Source organism: Lucilia cuprina, chromosome 5 (genome assembly GCF_022045245.1).
Source record: "Lucilia cuprina isolate Lc7/37 chromosome 5, ASM2204524v1, whole genome shotgun sequence".
Classification (NCBI taxonomy): domain Eukaryota; kingdom Metazoa; phylum Arthropoda; class Insecta; order Diptera; family Calliphoridae; genus Lucilia; species Lucilia cuprina.
The window spans coordinates 55,367,322-55,385,629 of record NC_060953.1 but is presented as its reverse complement, the minus strand read 5'-3'; the positions used below and the strand labels follow the sequence as shown (position 1 = coordinate 55,385,629).

The window sequence follows — 18,308 nt, the reverse complement described above, 5'->3', positions numbered from 1 at the left end:
GACTATAGACTAGACTATAGACTAGACTATAGACTAGACTATAGACTAGACTATAGACTAGACTATAGACTAGACTATAGACTAGACTATAGACTAGACCATATACTAAACTATAGACTAGACCATATACTAAACTATAGACTAGACTATAGATAAGACTACAGACTACTAGAAATACTCAAGAACATTAGACCAAATAAAAAAAGTACATAATAAAATATAACTTTTTATTTCAGATTCGTTGCCGCCGCAAAACTGAATCGCAACACACCCCTAGATCCCAAATTCATGCATCGTCTCCTTACCGATGTCGAAAAACAATGGAATGCCTCCAGTCAAGAGCATTTAACACGTGAACTCGAACAATGGTTGGCTGAAGCCATGAACGGTTTCGTTGAACGTTCTCTCCATCAAATACGACGACATCGTGACATTTTTCCAGCTCTTAATCCACCATCACTCATTCGTCTGGAGTTCCTCTTACGTTGTTTGGGTCTTTTGGGTTCAATGCGTGCATTTCGTGTGGTCTGTCCCTTCAATAAGGGGGTGCGCGGTGAGGTGGTGAATGCCTTACGTAAAGGTTCAGTGACATGGGGACAGAATATTTTAAAAGAAGCACAAAATCTACCAAATCCCTTGGCTCATTTTGTGACAACATTAACGGCTGATATACAAATTGGACAATCTTACTATCATTCGTTGTTTGACAAGTGAGTAAAGCCAAAAGAAAATAGAAATAGAATTTTATAATTTAACATCACATTTAAGGTTAGAAGAACATGTCTGTTTAGGAATAAATTTATGTATAAGAAAAAACAAAAACCAACATTAAATATTTGAATTGTATGCATTTGACACGTGCGCTCTACACATAAAGTATGTTGGCGAAACAAAATTAAGAAGTACAAGTGGAACACATGAATATGTTTAAAATGTTTTTAAGTGTTTCCTAGAAGATGAAACTATATAAATATAAGAAAAACTTTTGTTAGACGGGATTTTAGTAAGAACGTTATAGAAGACAATTGTTTTGTCATCTTTAATCATCGATGATTAATATATAAGCTTTAAAGTGGTGTAAACTTATTAATTCGGAAGTGTAGCCGTAAGAAGTTGGTTGATTAGTTCATTGGTTAGTTAATTCGTTAGATATATAAATAGATAGATAGATAAATATATAGATATATAGATAGATAGATAGATAGATAGATAGATAGATAGATAGATAGATAGATAGATAGATAGATAGCTAGATAGATAGATAGATAGATAGATAGATAGATAGATAGATAGATAGATAGATAGATAGATAGATAGATAGATAGATAGATAGATAGATAGATAGATAGATAGATAGATAGATAGATGGATAGATAGATAGATAGATAGATAGATAGATAGATAGATAGATAGATAGATAGATAGATAGATAGATAGATAGATAGAAAGATAGATAGATAGATAGATAGATAGATAGATAGATAGATAGATAGATAGATAGATAGATAGATAGATAGTTAGTTAGTTAGTAAGTTAATAAGTTAGTTAGTTAGTTAGTTAGTTAGTTAGTTAGTTAGTTAGTTAGTTAGTTAGTTTGTTAGTTAGTTAGTTTGTTAGATAGTTAGTTAGTTAGTTAGTTAGTTAGTTAGTTAGTTAGTTAGTTAGTTAGTTAGTTTGTTAGTTAGTTAGTTAGTTAGTTAGTAAGTTAGTTAGTTAGTTAGTTAGTTAGTTAGTTAGTTAGTTAGTTAGTTAGTTAGTTAGTTAGTTAGTTAGTTAGCTAGTTAGTTAGTTACTTAGTTAGTTAGTTACTTAGTTAGTTAGTCTATTTATTCCTTCCTTTATTTATAAAAATATAAAAAATGATATTTCTTTCGTCCTGGAAGTAGTGAAGGGAATAACAATTATGTGGTCGGTGAAGGGCAAAACCAACAATTAATTTAGAGCTTAAAATTGCTGTCTCTGTTCATGTCATTCTGCATTTTTCCTTCACTCTGTTCTGTTCTACTCAAGAACTTGTACGAGTTTTGTGGTTAAGTTTTGAAAAGTTAGAACTATGCAGTTTTTTCTTTATTTTCTTTTTAAACAATTTCTATATAAATTTTTAAAGGTTTAAGTAGGTGCTTTAGGGGTGTACATTAGGGTTATAACTATTACAAAATTTTTGTAAAATTTAAATCAGCCCTTCACATTTCATTCAGAGTATAAAAAGTAAATAAAATGCAAAAAATTATCGAAAATTTTTCATGACATGTGTAAGATGAGCAGCAGGAGTAGGAAATGTGGACTTAAAATTATGTTTGAGCAGAACGATTTTGCATCAAAATGACGCGAGAAATATATAGTAAATAATGGGCCAAATTTTTGTAGACTCCCTAGTTTACCTATTTATTAGTTGAATTGTTGTAACAAACTTGTCTGTGAGTAAAACGGCAGTGTTCTGTCTACAGACGATTTCATTTTATTTATTCTCATATACATATATTAAAAACTATACAATCTTTTGGCTTGATTTGTATTGAACACAAAGTCATCTAAGCTAAAACAATTTTATTTTCCTGTTCTAATTACCACAATATACAAAAAACATAAAATTAAATGCATATATTAAGCAAAACAAACTACATATAAAATAGAATATAAAATTCAAATAGCTAACCATCCGAATACCTAAACATTTAACTTAAATGCAAATTTATAAACTACACATTTTTCAGATATAAAAAATTTGAAACTATAAAATATTTTAAAAACTAAAAGTAGGAAGTGTTACTTAATAAACATTATTGAATTCTATTAAAATTAGATTTTACTAAAGATAAGATTTCAAAAGTTATTAAATTTTAACCTTGAACGTGTTTCTTTATCACAGAATTTTCATTATAATTATGAACTGCTTATGGCATCATCATCACCAACATCATGTTTATTTTCCTCAGGATAATGAATCCTTGTTAACTAAACTTGTTTCTTACCAAAATATTAATAAACTTTCCTCTGTGTGTGTGTCACTCCCTCACTCCGTATGTCTGTCTGTCTGTCTGTCTGTCTGTCGTTTGCTCTATTTATCTTTATTGAGCTGCTTGTGTTAAAAGTTTTTATTATTGAAAATAACTAAATATCAATTTCAATATTGATTTTTTTCTTGATAACTATTAAAGTTTATGCATGTCTATCTACTGGTCGTAATATTTTTTCAAATAATAAATCCTTGAAATTTTCGTCTGTTAGCATTAAAAGATACAAAAATTTCAATACAATCTATATGCTTTTCTTTCTTGAACAATATAATGCAAAAAAAAAACGTTATTGAACTTTTTTTGTTGTCAAACAAAATTCTACAAAATTTGGCCTTTAGTTCTTAAGGTTTAGTGATAAATGATTATTAAAATAATCATAATAACAAAAAAACAATCAACAAATTAAAATTTTTTATAAACTTTTGTTAATAAATTCAGTTCTTTTAAACCAATTAAATAAATAATATCTCACAAATTTACAATAATTTCGTTTTGGCGAAGTGTATTGGAATAAGAATTGTGGTTTATTTCCATTCAAATAAAAGAGATCGCCTAAATGGCTTTTATGTGATGATAAAAATACTTTTAATATATTGAAAGAATATGAAGATTAAAGTACATATGTACTAAATTAATAAAGAAAACGTTTTATGATATTCTTTGTATTAAAGTATTTAATTATATTAAACAATCAGGTAACAATCTTTAGTTCTGCGTTATTGAAGCAAACGTATAAGATATTTTGGATACTACTAAGGAACGAAAGAACGAAGTAACTAACTAAATAAATAACTAACTAAATAACTAACTAACTAACTAACTAACTAACTAACTAACTAACTAACTAACTAACTAACTAACTAACTAACTAACTAACTAACTAACTAACTAACTAACTAACTAACTAACTAACTAACTAACTAAATAACTATCTATCTATCTATCTATCTATCTATCTATCTATCTATCTATCTATCTATCTATCTATCTATCTATCTATCTATCTATCTATCTATCTATCTATCTATCTATCTATCTATCTATCTATCTATCTATCTATCTATCTATCTATCTATCTATCTATCTATCTATCTATCTATCTATCTATCTATCTATCTATCTATCTATCTATCTATCTATCTATCTATCTATCTATCTATCTATCTATCTATCTATCTATCTATCTATCTATCTATCTATCTATCTATCTATCTATCTATCTATCTATCTATCTATCTATATATATATCTATCTATCTATCTATCTATCTATCTATCTATCTATCTATCTATCTATCTATCTATCTATCTATCTATCTATCTATCTATCTATCTATCTATTATCTATCTATCTATCTATCTATCTATCTATCTATCTATCTATCTATCTATCTATCTATCTATCTATCTATCTATCTATCTATCTATCTATCTATCTATCTATCTATCTATCTATCTATCTATCTATCTATCTATCTATCTATCTATCTATCTATCTATCTATCTATCTATCTATCTATCTATCTATCTATCTATCTATCTATCTATCTATCTATCTATCTATCTATCTATCTATCTATCTATCTATCTATCTATCTATCTATCTATCTATCTATCTATCTATCTATCTATCTATCTATCTATCTATCTATCTATCTATCTATCTATCTATCTATCTATCTATCTATCTATCTATCTATCTATCTATCTATCTATCTATCTATCTATCTATCTATCTATCTATCTATCTATCTATCTATCTATCTATCTATCTATCTATCTATCTATCTATCTATCTATCTATCTATCTATCTATCTATCTATCTATCTATCTATCTATCTATCTATCTATCTATCTATCTATCTATCTATCTATCTATCTATCTATCTATCTATCTATCTATCTATCTATCTATCTATCTATCTATCTATCTATCTATCTATCTATCTATCTATCTATCTATCTATCTATCTATCTATCTATCTATCTATCTATCTATTATCTATCTATCTATCTATCTATCTATCTATCTATCTATCTATCTATCTATCTATCTATCTATCTATCTATCTATCTATCTATCTATCTATCTATCTATCTATCTATCTATCTATCTATCTATCTATCTATCTATCTATCTATCTATCTATCTATCTATCTATCTATCTATCTATCTATCTATCTATCTATTTATCTATCTATCTATCTATCTATCTATCTATCTATCTATCTATCTATCTATCTATCTATCTATCTATCTATCTATCTATCTATCTATCTATCTATCTATCTATCTATCTATCTATCTATCTATCTATCTATCTATCTATCTATCTATCTATCTATCTCTATACTATGAGAGTTTTAAACATATGTAGCATTCAAATTAGATCTTAATGGTAAAATTGTATGTAAATCCTGGTATTGATACTTGATAATAGAATTTTCAACATATCTTCCCTGTGTCTAAAAAATCAATCTTCTTAGGTTACTTATACATTTTGATTGATTAATTTTTATCCTCCCTTTCTTTCTCCGCCTTCTCGTTCTAGCACCAATGGTATACAATACTTTAGTATAGTCTATAAACAATTCGATGCCATGATTGGAGATGAAGTCTATCATCGCATGGAATCCGGTCAAGTGCCCGGTGTACGTCTTAATCTCTCACATTATACAGTTCTCGAAGGAGATACCGATTCGTTAGATATTAAACCGTTTGAACTATTTTTGGCACTCCAAGAATTTTGTCAATTAAAACGATTCCTATCGGCACAACCGCAACCGCCCGAAAAACCTTTAGCTTTGGAACGTTGTCACGAATGGTTTATACCTGTTTTCGAACGATGGATGATGATTAGTAAAGCAAAAGCACTGCAACGCATCAGAGCTGCCATACGTCTGGATGCCATTTGTGAGGGTGAACGTGTTGTGCGTTATAGTTCTTCATCGGTGGATACCGCCTCGACATTAGTTAATATTAAGGAATTTTGGAAGATAATTAACTGGCCGGATGAGGAGACGGGCGTTATACTCGAATCACAACTAATAGATGTTGTTTGTGCCACCGCCATGCATTATTGTGACCTGATACATACCGCTTTAGCGGACAGTGGCTATTATGAAATACAAGGTCCATTCCGTTGTTCCGACGACATGTGTGTTACGGTCAATAATTTAGAGTATGTTAGATTTACCTTGGCGGACTTTCGTTCCGATGACAATCTTTTGGAGGAGACAGCAGACAATTTGTTGGAATCAAGTTTGGCTCATATAGAAAATCGTTGTGAACGTATACTTTCCAAATTGGCCCCACTAATGCAAACATCTCTGCAAAAGTCGGTATTTCATTTAGCCTGGTCACCGGATTCCCTACCAGCCAATCAGGCCACAGTACCTTTATTGGAATATCTCAATTCACATTTGGGCGCTTTAAATAGTGCTCTCTTGCCGAAAAACTTTAATCGGGCCTTGCGTTTTGTTTGGAAGACGGTCTTGGGAGAAATGACAAGTCAAATGGAAACCGGAGATGATGCTGAAAAACCTTCGAACTTTCACAAACGCCTCTATGAAGCTTTACAGTTATTAGTGGATTTCTTTCATGCTGAAGGTCAGGGTTTATCCCTAGAATGTTTACATTCAGATGATTTTTGGATGGTGGAACAACGTTTACAATTTCATAAAACCGAAACCACACGTCTAATAGACATGTTCTATATGAATCGCTTAAGGGAACAATTAATGGCCACTACTCCGGGTCCTTATGGCTCTTTGACCGTGAGGGCGTATTTCAATCATGACTCTTTGTGTGTAGAAGTATTGCATGCTCGTGATATTGTGCCCCTGGATCCTAATGGTTTCAGTGATCCTTTTGTTATAGTTGAATTGCTGCCGCGACGTGTTTTCAGTCATTGTATGGAACAGCAAACTAATGTGCATAAGGTGAGTTGTCGAATTTAGAAAAGTATTCAAACTTCTTTAACAAAAAACTTTGTTTAATTATTTTTATTATTATTTTTTTTTTTGTGTATTTTTATTCCTTTCTTTTTAATAGAAAACCCTCAATCCCATTTTTGATGAATGTTTTGAGTTCTCTGTTACCTTGGAACAGTGTCTTACTGAAGGTGCTATGGTCTGTTTTACCGTTATGGATCATGATGTTATAACAGCGAATGATTTTGGAGGCGAGGCCTTTCTGGCATTGGGTAGTATTCCCGGTGTGGCCGATTACAATTCTAGTGTTGAAAATTTTCATGGTCTGAAACAAATTGAATTACCCTTGATGCAACAACTGGAGAAATGTAAGTATAAAAGAAAATATTAAAGAGAAGAGATTAGGATTAAGAGAAAACACTCTAATAGAATCGAGTGTCTATAGAGAATCGTCTAGTTTATAGTCTAGTCTATAGTCTAGTCTATAGTCTAGTCTATAGTCTAGTCTATAGTCTAGTCTATAGTCTAGTCTATAGTCTAGTCTATAGTCTAGTCTATAGTCTAGTCTATAGTCTAGTCTATAGTCTAGTCTTTAGTCTAGTCTATAGTCTAGTCTATAGTCTAGTCTACAGTCTAGTCTATAGTCTAGTCTATAGTCCACTGAACCACTGCGTGCTACAGGTGGCACCAGATTACGTGGTTCTCTGGTTCGATCCTGTGTCAAATTATCCAAGGAAAGGCCAGTTGCGGCAGTCTAGAGGTTACATCTCTTTTCCCTGGGATTGCTATAACACCAATAACACTTCTTCAGACATTGTTATCAAATGTCTACTGATAAGATTCGAGCATAGAAATTTATAATCTAGAAATTTTGTACAGCCAAGGAAGGTAGTCTCACCACAGTGATTTGTTTTGAAATCTGAGATTCCTATATTTAAGAATTATAAATTTATTTAAATGTTCGAAGTCCAACAAATCACAATGTTCCCCTTATTTTAAACTACAAAAGATACAACATTTAATATTTATAACCATGGGCCAATTCAGAATTTCAAATATAATTCTATTAAAGAATTGTCCCCATTTTTTTTCTTAAAAATATACAATATATATTTCAATCTCATTCTCTCATTTCGTCGAAGCTACTTAACTCTTTAAATATTAATCTCTTCCATTCTTCGATTGTATGATCCTCATTTTCTAAAGTCTGATCATATGCATTCGGTGTTGGAGCATAAACTTCCTTCTCATCATACCAAACATTAATATAATTATGACATAAAGCTTCAGCTACGGATATACGTTCGTCCGGATCAATTTTTAACATTCTACTCAATAAATCTCTGGCTTGTTTAGTTTTAAGTCTATTCTCTTCACTCGTCTCATTGAATCTTTCGAACAGATCATCGGGAAAGAGACTTTCAAATGTATAACCCTGATAAGTTGGTAAAGTTTTTAAATAATTACTAACATTTGGTGATAATTTAGCAAGAAAAGCTTCTGAGGGTGTACCCAACAGTTCAATTATTTTATTCCATTGATCCATATGATCCGTACCACGAAATAATACATTGCCACGTACAATTTCACCAAATATACAGCCTATAGACCAAATGTCTACATTTTCCTTATAACACATACTCAAGACAACTTCTGGTGCGCGGTAATGACGACTAATCACATAGGCAGTCAACATTTGTGCGTTAGCATTATTGACACGGGCCAAACCGAAATCTAATATTTTTAATGTACAATCCGATTTTACAACAATATTAGAGGGCTTTAAATCTCTGTGTATTATACCGGCTGTATGTAAATACTTGATGCCACACAATAATTGATAGATTAGATAAGATAATCTATCATGATCCAAACCCATATGAATAACACTGCTAAAATTCATATCAATTAGTTCGGTAACCAGATAAATATCCTGAAACTTTTCCAATGTCTTATCGGTAGTGAAAGCATCCAATAAACGTATGATATTTCTATGATTGACTATCTTTAAAAGTTTCAATTCTCGATAAGCTCTCTTAGCTTGCATGACATTTTGAAATGGTTTCGATAGTTTTTTAATGGCCACATTTTGTTTGTTTAAAGTATCATGGGCGGCACAAACTACACCTTGTACACCTGCGCCAATAGGTTTTAAATTCTGATAATATTCTGGCACTGTAAAGTTCACATCACCAAATTGTAGTGTATAGAATTTATAGTTCGATGTCATTCCGTGAATTGATATTGCTGATACTATAACTTTACTAAGTTCTTTATACTGCAACACTAAGACTTTGAGTGATTTCAATAAATAAAATTAAATAATTGAGTTTATATCAACAATAAGTGAAACCACAATATGATTAAGTCGGTATAAATAGTAAATATAATTTTCAAACAAGAAATACATATGTGTCTAGCTAGTTAGAGTACACAGAAAGAAAAAAATGTAATACTATATATAATTTTATGAATTTTAGCCTAAAACATATTTCAAAAATTTTAAAACGATTTTGTTACCTAAAACATTTACAAATTCTTTAAAAGGCTACACATTGGGATTGATAAAACAATTTGTTAGTACAAATTCTTTCAGTGTATATGAAAAACTATTTTAAAGCGAGTAATACTTGAATCTTTCTTTAATCTCATTACATTCTTAATTTAATCTTTTGTTTACTTAATTTTATTTTATTTCATAAACAGAAATAAAGACACTCCCGAAACCATACTGACACCAAAGTGTAATATTTCAATAACATTTGTTGTCAAAGTATATATGTACATACTATGACAACACTCGTTGTGAGCATGTAAATTTTATATACATCTGTTGTCTAAATGTTAACAAACGTGGTAAGCTTACAAACGCAATGACCGATTGTTTATAAATATTCTTTGACAATGGATGTTCTTGAAAAATTACAAACACTTTGGTGTCAATTTGGTACCAGGCGTGCATAATTATTTTTACACTCTACACCACTCTAGTGGTGTAGGTTTCTGCTGATGTTTGTAACACACAAAAATATTGGTCCTTCATCCACCTTAAAGTATACCGATCAACTTACAATCACTTTTTGAGTCGATTAATACATGTTCGTCCATCCGGCTGACTGTCCATTTTCAAGATAAATTGGATGACATTTGGAAAATTACAAACACTTTGTTGTCAATTTGGTACCAGTCGTGTATAATTTTTTTATACCCTACACCACAATAGTGGGGAGAGTATTATACATTTGCGCTGATGTTTGTAGCACACAAAAATATTGGTCCTTTAGCCACCTTAAAGTATTCCGATCGACTCAGAATCACTTTTAGATTGTTTGACATGTCCGTCTGGCTGGCTGATTGATTGTACATGCAAACAATGTGCGCAAGGCACAGGCCGCAATTTTCAGGATAAATTGGATGAAATTTGGACAACGGATGTTCTTGGAAAATTACAAACACTTTGGTAATACACTATACCACCAGAGTGGGGAGAGTATTATACGTTTGTGCTGATTGATTGTAACAAACGAAAATATTCCTGTACATAATTTACAAATGACTTCTTTAAAATCTTCAGAATTCTAAAATCAAGAACGAATCGTGCATAAATCAAGCCAATTATTTAATTTCATTTCAGTATGCATTTCAGCTTAAGTTGATCCGAAAATTCTCAAAATAGAAGTCACATTGATTTCTGTATTATTAAATCTTAAAAATCTTTATTGTTTCTTTATTTTAAACTAAAAATAACATGATCTATAATACCTTAAACTAAAAGATTTCAATCATCTGACTTTTCACTACCCTGCATTATTTCTTCAAAGACCATTTTTTTCCATTCATCTATTGTATGTTCCTCATCGTCTAAACTCTGATCATATACCTCTGGTGCTGGAGCATTAGCTTCCTGCTCATCATACCAAAGGCTAATGTAATTATGCCTTAAAGCTTCGTCCACCGATATACGTTCATCCGGATCGATTCGTAACATTCTACTCAATAAATCTCTAGCATCTTCAGTTCTACAATTATTTCCATCACACTCTCCATTAAATCTTTCGAACAAGGCATCGGGAAAAAGACGCTCAAACGTATATCCCCGACAATTGGGTAAAGTTCTCAAATAATTACGAACTGTAGCCGATAATGTAGCAAGAAACGATTCTGGTGGTGTACCCAGTTGTTCAATAATTTTATTCCATTGATCCATATGATCAGTACCACGAAATAATATACTGCCACGTACAATTTCACCAATTATACAGCCTATAGACCAAATGTCTACATTTTCCTTATAACGCATGCCTAATATAACCTCTGGAGCACGATAGTAACGAGTAACTACATACGCTGTCATCATGTGTGACGAAGAAGAAGAACTTTTGCGCGCCAAACCGAAATCTAATATTTTTAAACTACAATCCGATTTCACAACAATATTAGAGGGTTTCAAATCCCTGTGTATTATGCCGGCTGTATGTAAATGCTTAATACCACACAATATCTGATAGATCAGATATGACAATCTATCATGATCCAAACCTATATGTATAACACTATTTAAATTCGCCTCCATTAGCTCCGTTACCATATAAACATCTTGAAATTCTGCAAGTGTCTTGTCTGTGGTGAAAACATCCAACAAACGTATGATATTTCTATGATTCACTATCTTTAACAGTTTCAATTCACGATAGGCTCTCTTCGCTTGTATTACATTTTGAAATGGTTTCGATAGTTTTTTAATGGCCACATGTTGTTTGTTTAAAGTATCTACGGCTGAACAAACAATACCCTGCGCCCCCGTACCAATGGGTTTGAGATCTTGATAACGCACAGGCACTGTAAAATTTGCATCGTCTATTTGTACTGTATGAAATTCACAATTCGTTGCCATTCTGAGCAATTTTTTGTTCTTCGATTTTATTTGTTATTGGATCTTTTCACTGCAACACTAAGACTGTAAGTGATTGTTACATTTAAAATTAAATAATGGCAGTGGAATCGATAATAAGTTAACCACCACAATATGATTAAGACATTATTTATATTTTGAAAAAATATTCTATACAAAAACGTTGAGCTACACAGGGTGAAAGGAAATTGATTTTGAATGAAGTAGAGAATATCTTATTAAAACATAATACAAAAGCAAGTAAGCCGTATGCCGTAAATGGAATTATCTCCTATACATGGGTTTCTAAAACGGTGAAGTGTGTTAAAAATAATTTCTTAAGGGGGTCTAATATGGGGGTAGGGTCAATAAAGGACCGATTCTGAGGGGGACCTTATATGAGGGGTAGAGTTAATTATTGACCGATCCTCATAAAGTTTGGTATAAATATTTTTACTCGTTGGAAACTTATAGTGAAGCACTATTCAGCACTAAAATCGTATTTTTAAGCCAGTATTGCTAGTTAAAATAATTTTTTGTATGGGACAAAATATGAGGTGTATAGGGTCAATTATGGACCGATCCTCATAAAATCCTAGACAGACAGACGGACACACAGACAAAAGTACGGACAGTTCAGTTCTTGTTTGGTTCTAGTTTAGTTCTAGTTCAGTTCTACGTTACTTCTAGGTTAGCTCTAGTTCAGTTCTAGTTCAGTACTAGTTCAGTTCTAGTTCAGTTCTAGTTCAGTTCTAGTTCAGTTCTAGTTCAGTTCTAGTTCAGTACCAGTTCAGTTCTAGTTCAGTTCTAGTTCAGTTCTAGTTCAGTTCTAGTTCAGTTCTAGTTCAGTTCTAGTTCAGTTCTAGTTCAGTTCTAGTTCAGTTCTAGTTCAGTTCTAGTTCAGTTCTAGTTCAGTTTTAGTTCAGTTCTAGTTCAGTTCTAGTTCAGTTCTAGTTCAGTTCTAGTTCAGTTCTAGTTCAGTTCTAGTTCAGTTCTAGTTCAGTTCTAGTTCAGTTCTAGTTCAGTTCTAGTTCAGTTCTAGTTCAGTTCTAGTTCTAGTTCAGTTCTAGTTCTAGTTCAGTTCTAGTTCAGTTCTAGTTCAGTTCTAGTTCAGTTCTAGTTCAGTTCTAGTTCAGTTCTAGTTCAGTTCTAGTTCAGTTCTAGTTCAGTTCTAGTTCAGTTCTAGTTCAGTTCTAGTTCAGTTCTAGTTCAGTTCTAGTTCAGTTCTAGTTCAGTTCTAGTTCAGTTCTAGTTCTAGTTCAGTTCTAGTTCAGTTCTAGTTCAGTTCTAGTTCAGTTCTAGTTCAGTTCAGTTCTAGTTCAGTTCGAGTTCAGTTCTAGTTCAGTTCTAGTTTAGTTCTAGTTTAGTTCTAGTTCAGTTCTAGTTCTAGTTCAGTTCTCGTTCAGTTCTAGTTCAGTTCTAGTTCAGTTCTAGTTCAGTTCTAGTTCAGTTCTAGTTCAGTTCTAGTTCAGTTCTAGTTCAGTTCTAGTTCAGTTCTAGTTCAGTTCTAGTTCAGTTCTAGTTCAGTTCTAGTTCAGTTCTAGTTCAGTTTAGTTCAGTTCTAGTTCAGTTCTAGTTCAGTTCTAGTTCATTCTAGTTCAGTTCTAGTTCAGTTCTAGTTCAGTTCTAGTTCAGTTCTAGTTCAGTTCTAGTTCAGTTCTAGTTCAGTTCTAGTTCAGTTCTAGTTCAGTTCTAGTTCAGTTCAGTTCTAGTTCAGTTCTAGTTCAGTTCAGTTCTAGTTCAGTTCTAGTTCAGTTCTAGTTCAGTTCTAGTTCAGTTCTAGTTCAGTTCTAGTTCAGTTCTAGTTCAGTTCTAGTTCAGTTCTAGTTCAGTTCTAGTTCAGTTCTAGTTCAGTTCTAGTTCAGTTCTAGTTCAGTTCTTTCAGTTCTAGTTCAGTTCTAGTTCAGTTCTAGTTCAGTTCTAGTTCAGTTCTAGTTCCATTCTAGTTCAGTTCTAGTTCAGTTCTAGTTCAGTTCTAGTTCAGTTCTAGTTCAGTTCTAGTTCAGTTCTAGTTCAGTTCTAGTTCAGTTCTAGTTCAGTTCTAGTTCAGTTCTAGTTCAGTTCTAGTTCAGTTCTAGTTCAGTTCTAGTTCAGTTCTAGTTAAGTTCTAGTTCAGTTCTAGTTCAGTTCTAGTTCAGTTCTAGTTCAGTTCTAGTTCAGTTCCTGTTCAGTTCTGGTTCAGTTCTAGTTCAGTTCTAGTTCAGTTCTAGTTCAGTTCTAGTTCAGTTCTAGTTCAGTTCTAGTTCAGTTCTAGTTCAGTTCTAGTTCAGTTCTAGTTCAGTTCTAGTTCAGTTCTAGTTCAGTTCTAGTTCAGTTCTAGTTCAGTTCTAGTTCAGTTCTAGTTCAGTTCTAGTTCAGTTCTAGTTCAGTTCTAGTTCAGTTCTAGTTCAGTTCTAGTTCAGTTCTAGTTCAGTTCTAGTTCAGTTCTAGTTCAGTTCTAGTTCAGTTCTAGTTCAGTTCTAGTTCAGTTCTAGTTCAGTTCTAGTTCAGTTCTAGTTCAGTTCTAGTTCAGTTCTAGTTCAGTTCTAGTTCAGTTTTAGTTCAGTTCTAGTTCAGTTCTAGTTCAGTTCTAGTTCAGTTCTAGTTCAGTTCTAGGTTAGTTGTAGTTCAGTTCTAGTTCTAGTTCAGTTCTAGTTCAGTTCTAGTTCTAGTTCAGTTCTAGTTCAGTTGTAGTTCAGTTCTAGTTCAGTTCTAGTTCAGTTCTAGTTCAGTTCTAGTTCAGTTCTAGTTCAGTTCTAGTTCGGTTCTAGTTCAGTTCTAGTTCAGTTCTAGTTCACCAACAGACAGACGACGGACAGACATTGCTAGATCGTCTTAGAATTTAATAAAAACCTAGAATATATCTACTTTTGTGGGTCTATGATCAATATTTCGATTTGTTGTAAATAGAATGACAAAACCAACACAATCCAGATAGACAGACAAACAGACAGACATTGCCAGATCGTCTTACAATTTAATAAAAAACCCAGAATACATCTACTTTAGTGGGTCTATGATCAATATTTCGATTTGTTACAAACGGAATGACAAAACCAATACAATCCCATCTTTTTGATTATGGATATAATAATATCAAAGTCGAGAAGAGTAAAAGAGATACGGTTAAGGATCCAGTTACAGAATACACTATGGATCAGCAATTTAGTCTTGTTAACACACACAAATTGTGTGGTCGTCCCTAAACCTACAGGAAACGTGATAAAGTGTACTTTCCTAATGTGTCTAATTTGAACACAAAGAGCATGTAATTGTTGTAGGAGTACAGTCAGTCATTACATTAAAGAAAATTAAAAATACAATTGAATTTTTTTATCTTTTTTTATTTACAGGCAATCCCATCTTACAAATTCTGGAATTACGTGTTAATGACAAACTAGCTCAAGATTTTGTACGTAAGCAAAAGGCACGAATAATCGAATAAAAAGCTAAACAACTATGAAAATTTGACCGAAGTTTGAAAGTTTATGAAACGAAGCTACAATCAAATTGTATGTATGAAATTTTTAAAATTTTAACTACAATTAAAATAAAAACAAATTTATTACAAAAAAAACTATTGACAATTGTATAAATTTATAAAAAAAACTTGAAAGTGAATTTAAAAAATGGTGCATAAAGACTATAGAAGAAACCAAAAACAAATATAGAGAAAACTTTAGAATAAACGGATCTTAGAGAAAGCGTACTAGAATTTGTAACATTTGGTAAAATAAACAACAAAAAATAACAAATACAAAGTTTCAACAAAACTTTACAAAAAAAAAATAAATTAAAAACTTATAAAATAAATATAATTAAAATACCGCCAAAAAAGCAAAGATATTTAATAACATATTAACAAAATAAAACTTATTTCAAACAAATCTTTGCTAAACACTCAACCAACAGAAAAACAAGATTTTTAAGAAAAGTTGAAAAAAATAAAAATTATGAAGCTTTATAGCTAAAATACTGAATATAACTAAAACAAAAAAAGAACAACAAACTTAACCAATTAAAATGCAACTTTTAGGGAATCTTTTTTGGATAAACTTTTTTTCAAATGCTTCTTTTTTTGTAACAGAATAAGCCAAATAAACTACACTACTTAACAAAAATAAACCACCAGAAGAATTTAATACACCCAAGAAGCAAATCACAACCACAATTTACAAAAATGCTGAATTATTTTTATTCTTAACATCATTGGAAGATAATGAGATGAAATAAAACAATATAATTAAAGGAAATAATTATAAAAATTAATGGATTATATATATTTATACTTTTTTAAAAAATACTTAAGCCTAACAGTTACAAAATGTCATTACTTACAGTGATGTAGAAAAGTGAAGAAAATTAAAACTTTATTTTAGGTTTGTGTTTATGCTGATATTCACAGCATTAAAAATTATTGGACTTACAGACATCGTAATTTTCAGTTATATTTCAGTTCTAGTTCAGTTCTCGTTCAGTTCTACTTCAGATCAGTTCAGTTCTAGTTCAGTTCTAGTTCAGTTCTAGTTCAGTTCTAGTTCAGTTCTAGTTCAGTTCTAGTTCAGTTCTAGTTCAGTTCTAGTTCATTTCTAGTTCAGTTCTAGTTCAGTTCTAGTTCAGTTCTAGTTCAGTTCTAGTTCAGTTCTAGTTCAGTTCTAGTTCAGTTCTAGTTCAGTTCTAGTTCAGTTCTAGTTCAGTTCTAGTATCTAGTTCAGTTCTGTATTCTGTGCCTATTAATTTCTAATTATGTATATCCCATCATATTCATATGTTAGATTATTAAATGTTTAATAATTTATTTACTTTTCCCAATTTACCAAATATATGTTTTTATAACTGTTATGTCAATTACAAATAAAAAATGGTTTCATAAGATCAATTAATTTAGGCCAATGCCAAAAAAACGTTAAGTCAATGCGATTTTTTTTTTGACTCAATTAAAATTTTCCATCACTGTAGAACAAAATGACATTGAGATGCTTAGTTTTACAAAAAAAAGGAAACTTTTATTACAAGAACCAAAAATTACTAAAGCAAATTTACTGGCCTTTACTACAGATATTAAGAAATTGTAAACTTCATTTTACTCAATGTCATTTTGTTGTTATGACAAATACACATACATACATACTACATATTTATGTAAAAATAATATATATTAAAAAAATAAAACTAATTAAATGTTCAGTGATTGTTGTCAATTCAAAAGAAGATTTAAATTAAAGTAAATTAAAAATTATTAAATAAATTATTATTAATATTGAAATATATACAAATATATATAAAAATCTATTCTTCTATCCCGAGCTTATTGATTTCAAAACTTATTTACAAAATTTAAGGCAAAAAACCAAAAAAACAAACTCTATTTATTTAAAATACCCGCACCAATTTATTGTATACAAATAAAATATTTAAAAAATATTAAAACAAAATAGCACCTACTTACTACTAATTACTTATACAATATAAAATATTATTTGGAAAAAAATATATGTATTTAAATTTATGTATAAAATAAATCCTACCCACCTTAAACTATACCTAGAAATCCTCAGGATCGAACAAAATTTAAAAGAAATTTCGAATTTTGTTTGATAATGAAGTTTAAGTTTATCCTTGCGAACTATATTTTTATTTTCTCAGCCAAAATTCTATATTGTTTTCCTTTCTTCGCCTAAATTACTAATTTCAAATATTTTTCAAAATACTAAAATCCCACTCAAAGGTGTCAGAATTTAAGTTAAAGGACAGTTGCTTAACTTAAACTGTGACTAATCCTGATATTGTAAATTTTGTACTATATACATCAAAAAAATAAAATACTTCTAAAGACTTAGTATGTATTCTCTAACGACTTTATACTATAAACATAATTCTAGTCTATAAAACAAATACTATTAACAATTTTATTTTTAAGTCATTTAACTTTTTTATACCTACACTGTGACATAAAATTATTAGAACAAAAATATACATAAATATAAAATAATGCTCCTAAATTATTAAATTAAATTGTATGTAAATTTAAAATAAATATGTGTAATTGTAATAAAATAATAAAACAAACATCTAAATTAATTAATAAATGTTTCCATAAATAAACAGTAGACAAATTCTCATTATTTGTAAAAAATTTACGATAAACAAGGAAAAAATAAATTGTCATAAAATAGTATAAGTTTCAATCTGGAAATATATACGATTCAAACTATTGGTGCAAACGATGTTTAAGATTATTGCTTAATTTGGATTGCAATTAAAAAAATTTAAAAAATCAACCTTAAACAATATGTCTAATTTAAGATTTTAAAAATTTATAAATTTTAAATAAATTTTCTTTTATATAGGAACCATATAAAAGAAAATATGGAACAGAACAGTTCTGTTCTAGTTCTGTTCTAGTTCTGTTCTAGTTCTGTTCTAGTTCTGTTCTAGTTCTGTTCTAGTTCTAGTTCTGTTCTAGTTCTGTTCTAGTTCTGTTCTAG

At 30.6% G+C, this 18,308-nt stretch overlaps 3 protein-coding genes across 3 annotated transcripts in view; 1 reads left to right on the top strand and 2 right to left on the bottom strand.

Annotated features, from left to right (window-relative positions):
* LOC124420274 (BAI1-associated protein 3) overlaps positions 1-15,584 on the top strand; it is a 37,461-nt gene extending 21,877 nt beyond the window's left edge. Inside the window, exons 7-10 of the mRNA XM_046952559.1 lie at positions 237-710; positions 5,570-6,959; positions 7,072-7,318; positions 15,174-15,584. Of these exons, the coding sequence (XP_046808515.1) occupies positions 237-710; positions 5,570-6,959; positions 7,072-7,318; positions 15,174-15,265 (2,203 nt within the window). The 3' untranslated portion in view covers positions 15,266-15,584. The remainder of the gene's footprint in view (positions 1-236; positions 711-5,569; positions 6,960-7,071; positions 7,319-15,173) is intronic.
* Positions 7,868-9,220, bottom strand: LOC111677464 (stress-activated protein kinase JNK-like). The gene has a single exon (XM_023438584.2). It carries the CDS (start codon positions 9,178-9,180, stop codon positions 8,071-8,073), a length of 1,110 nt encoding a protein of 369 aa, XP_023294352.2. The 5' UTR covers positions 9,181-9,220; the 3' UTR covers positions 7,868-8,070.
* Positions 10,645-11,891, bottom strand: LOC111677462 (stress-activated protein kinase JNK-like). The gene has a single exon (XM_023438578.2). It carries the CDS (start codon positions 11,842-11,844, stop codon positions 10,729-10,731), a length of 1,116 nt encoding a protein of 371 aa, XP_023294346.1. The 5' UTR covers positions 11,845-11,891; the 3' UTR covers positions 10,645-10,728.
* Positions 15,585-18,308: the final 2,724 nt, after the last annotated feature.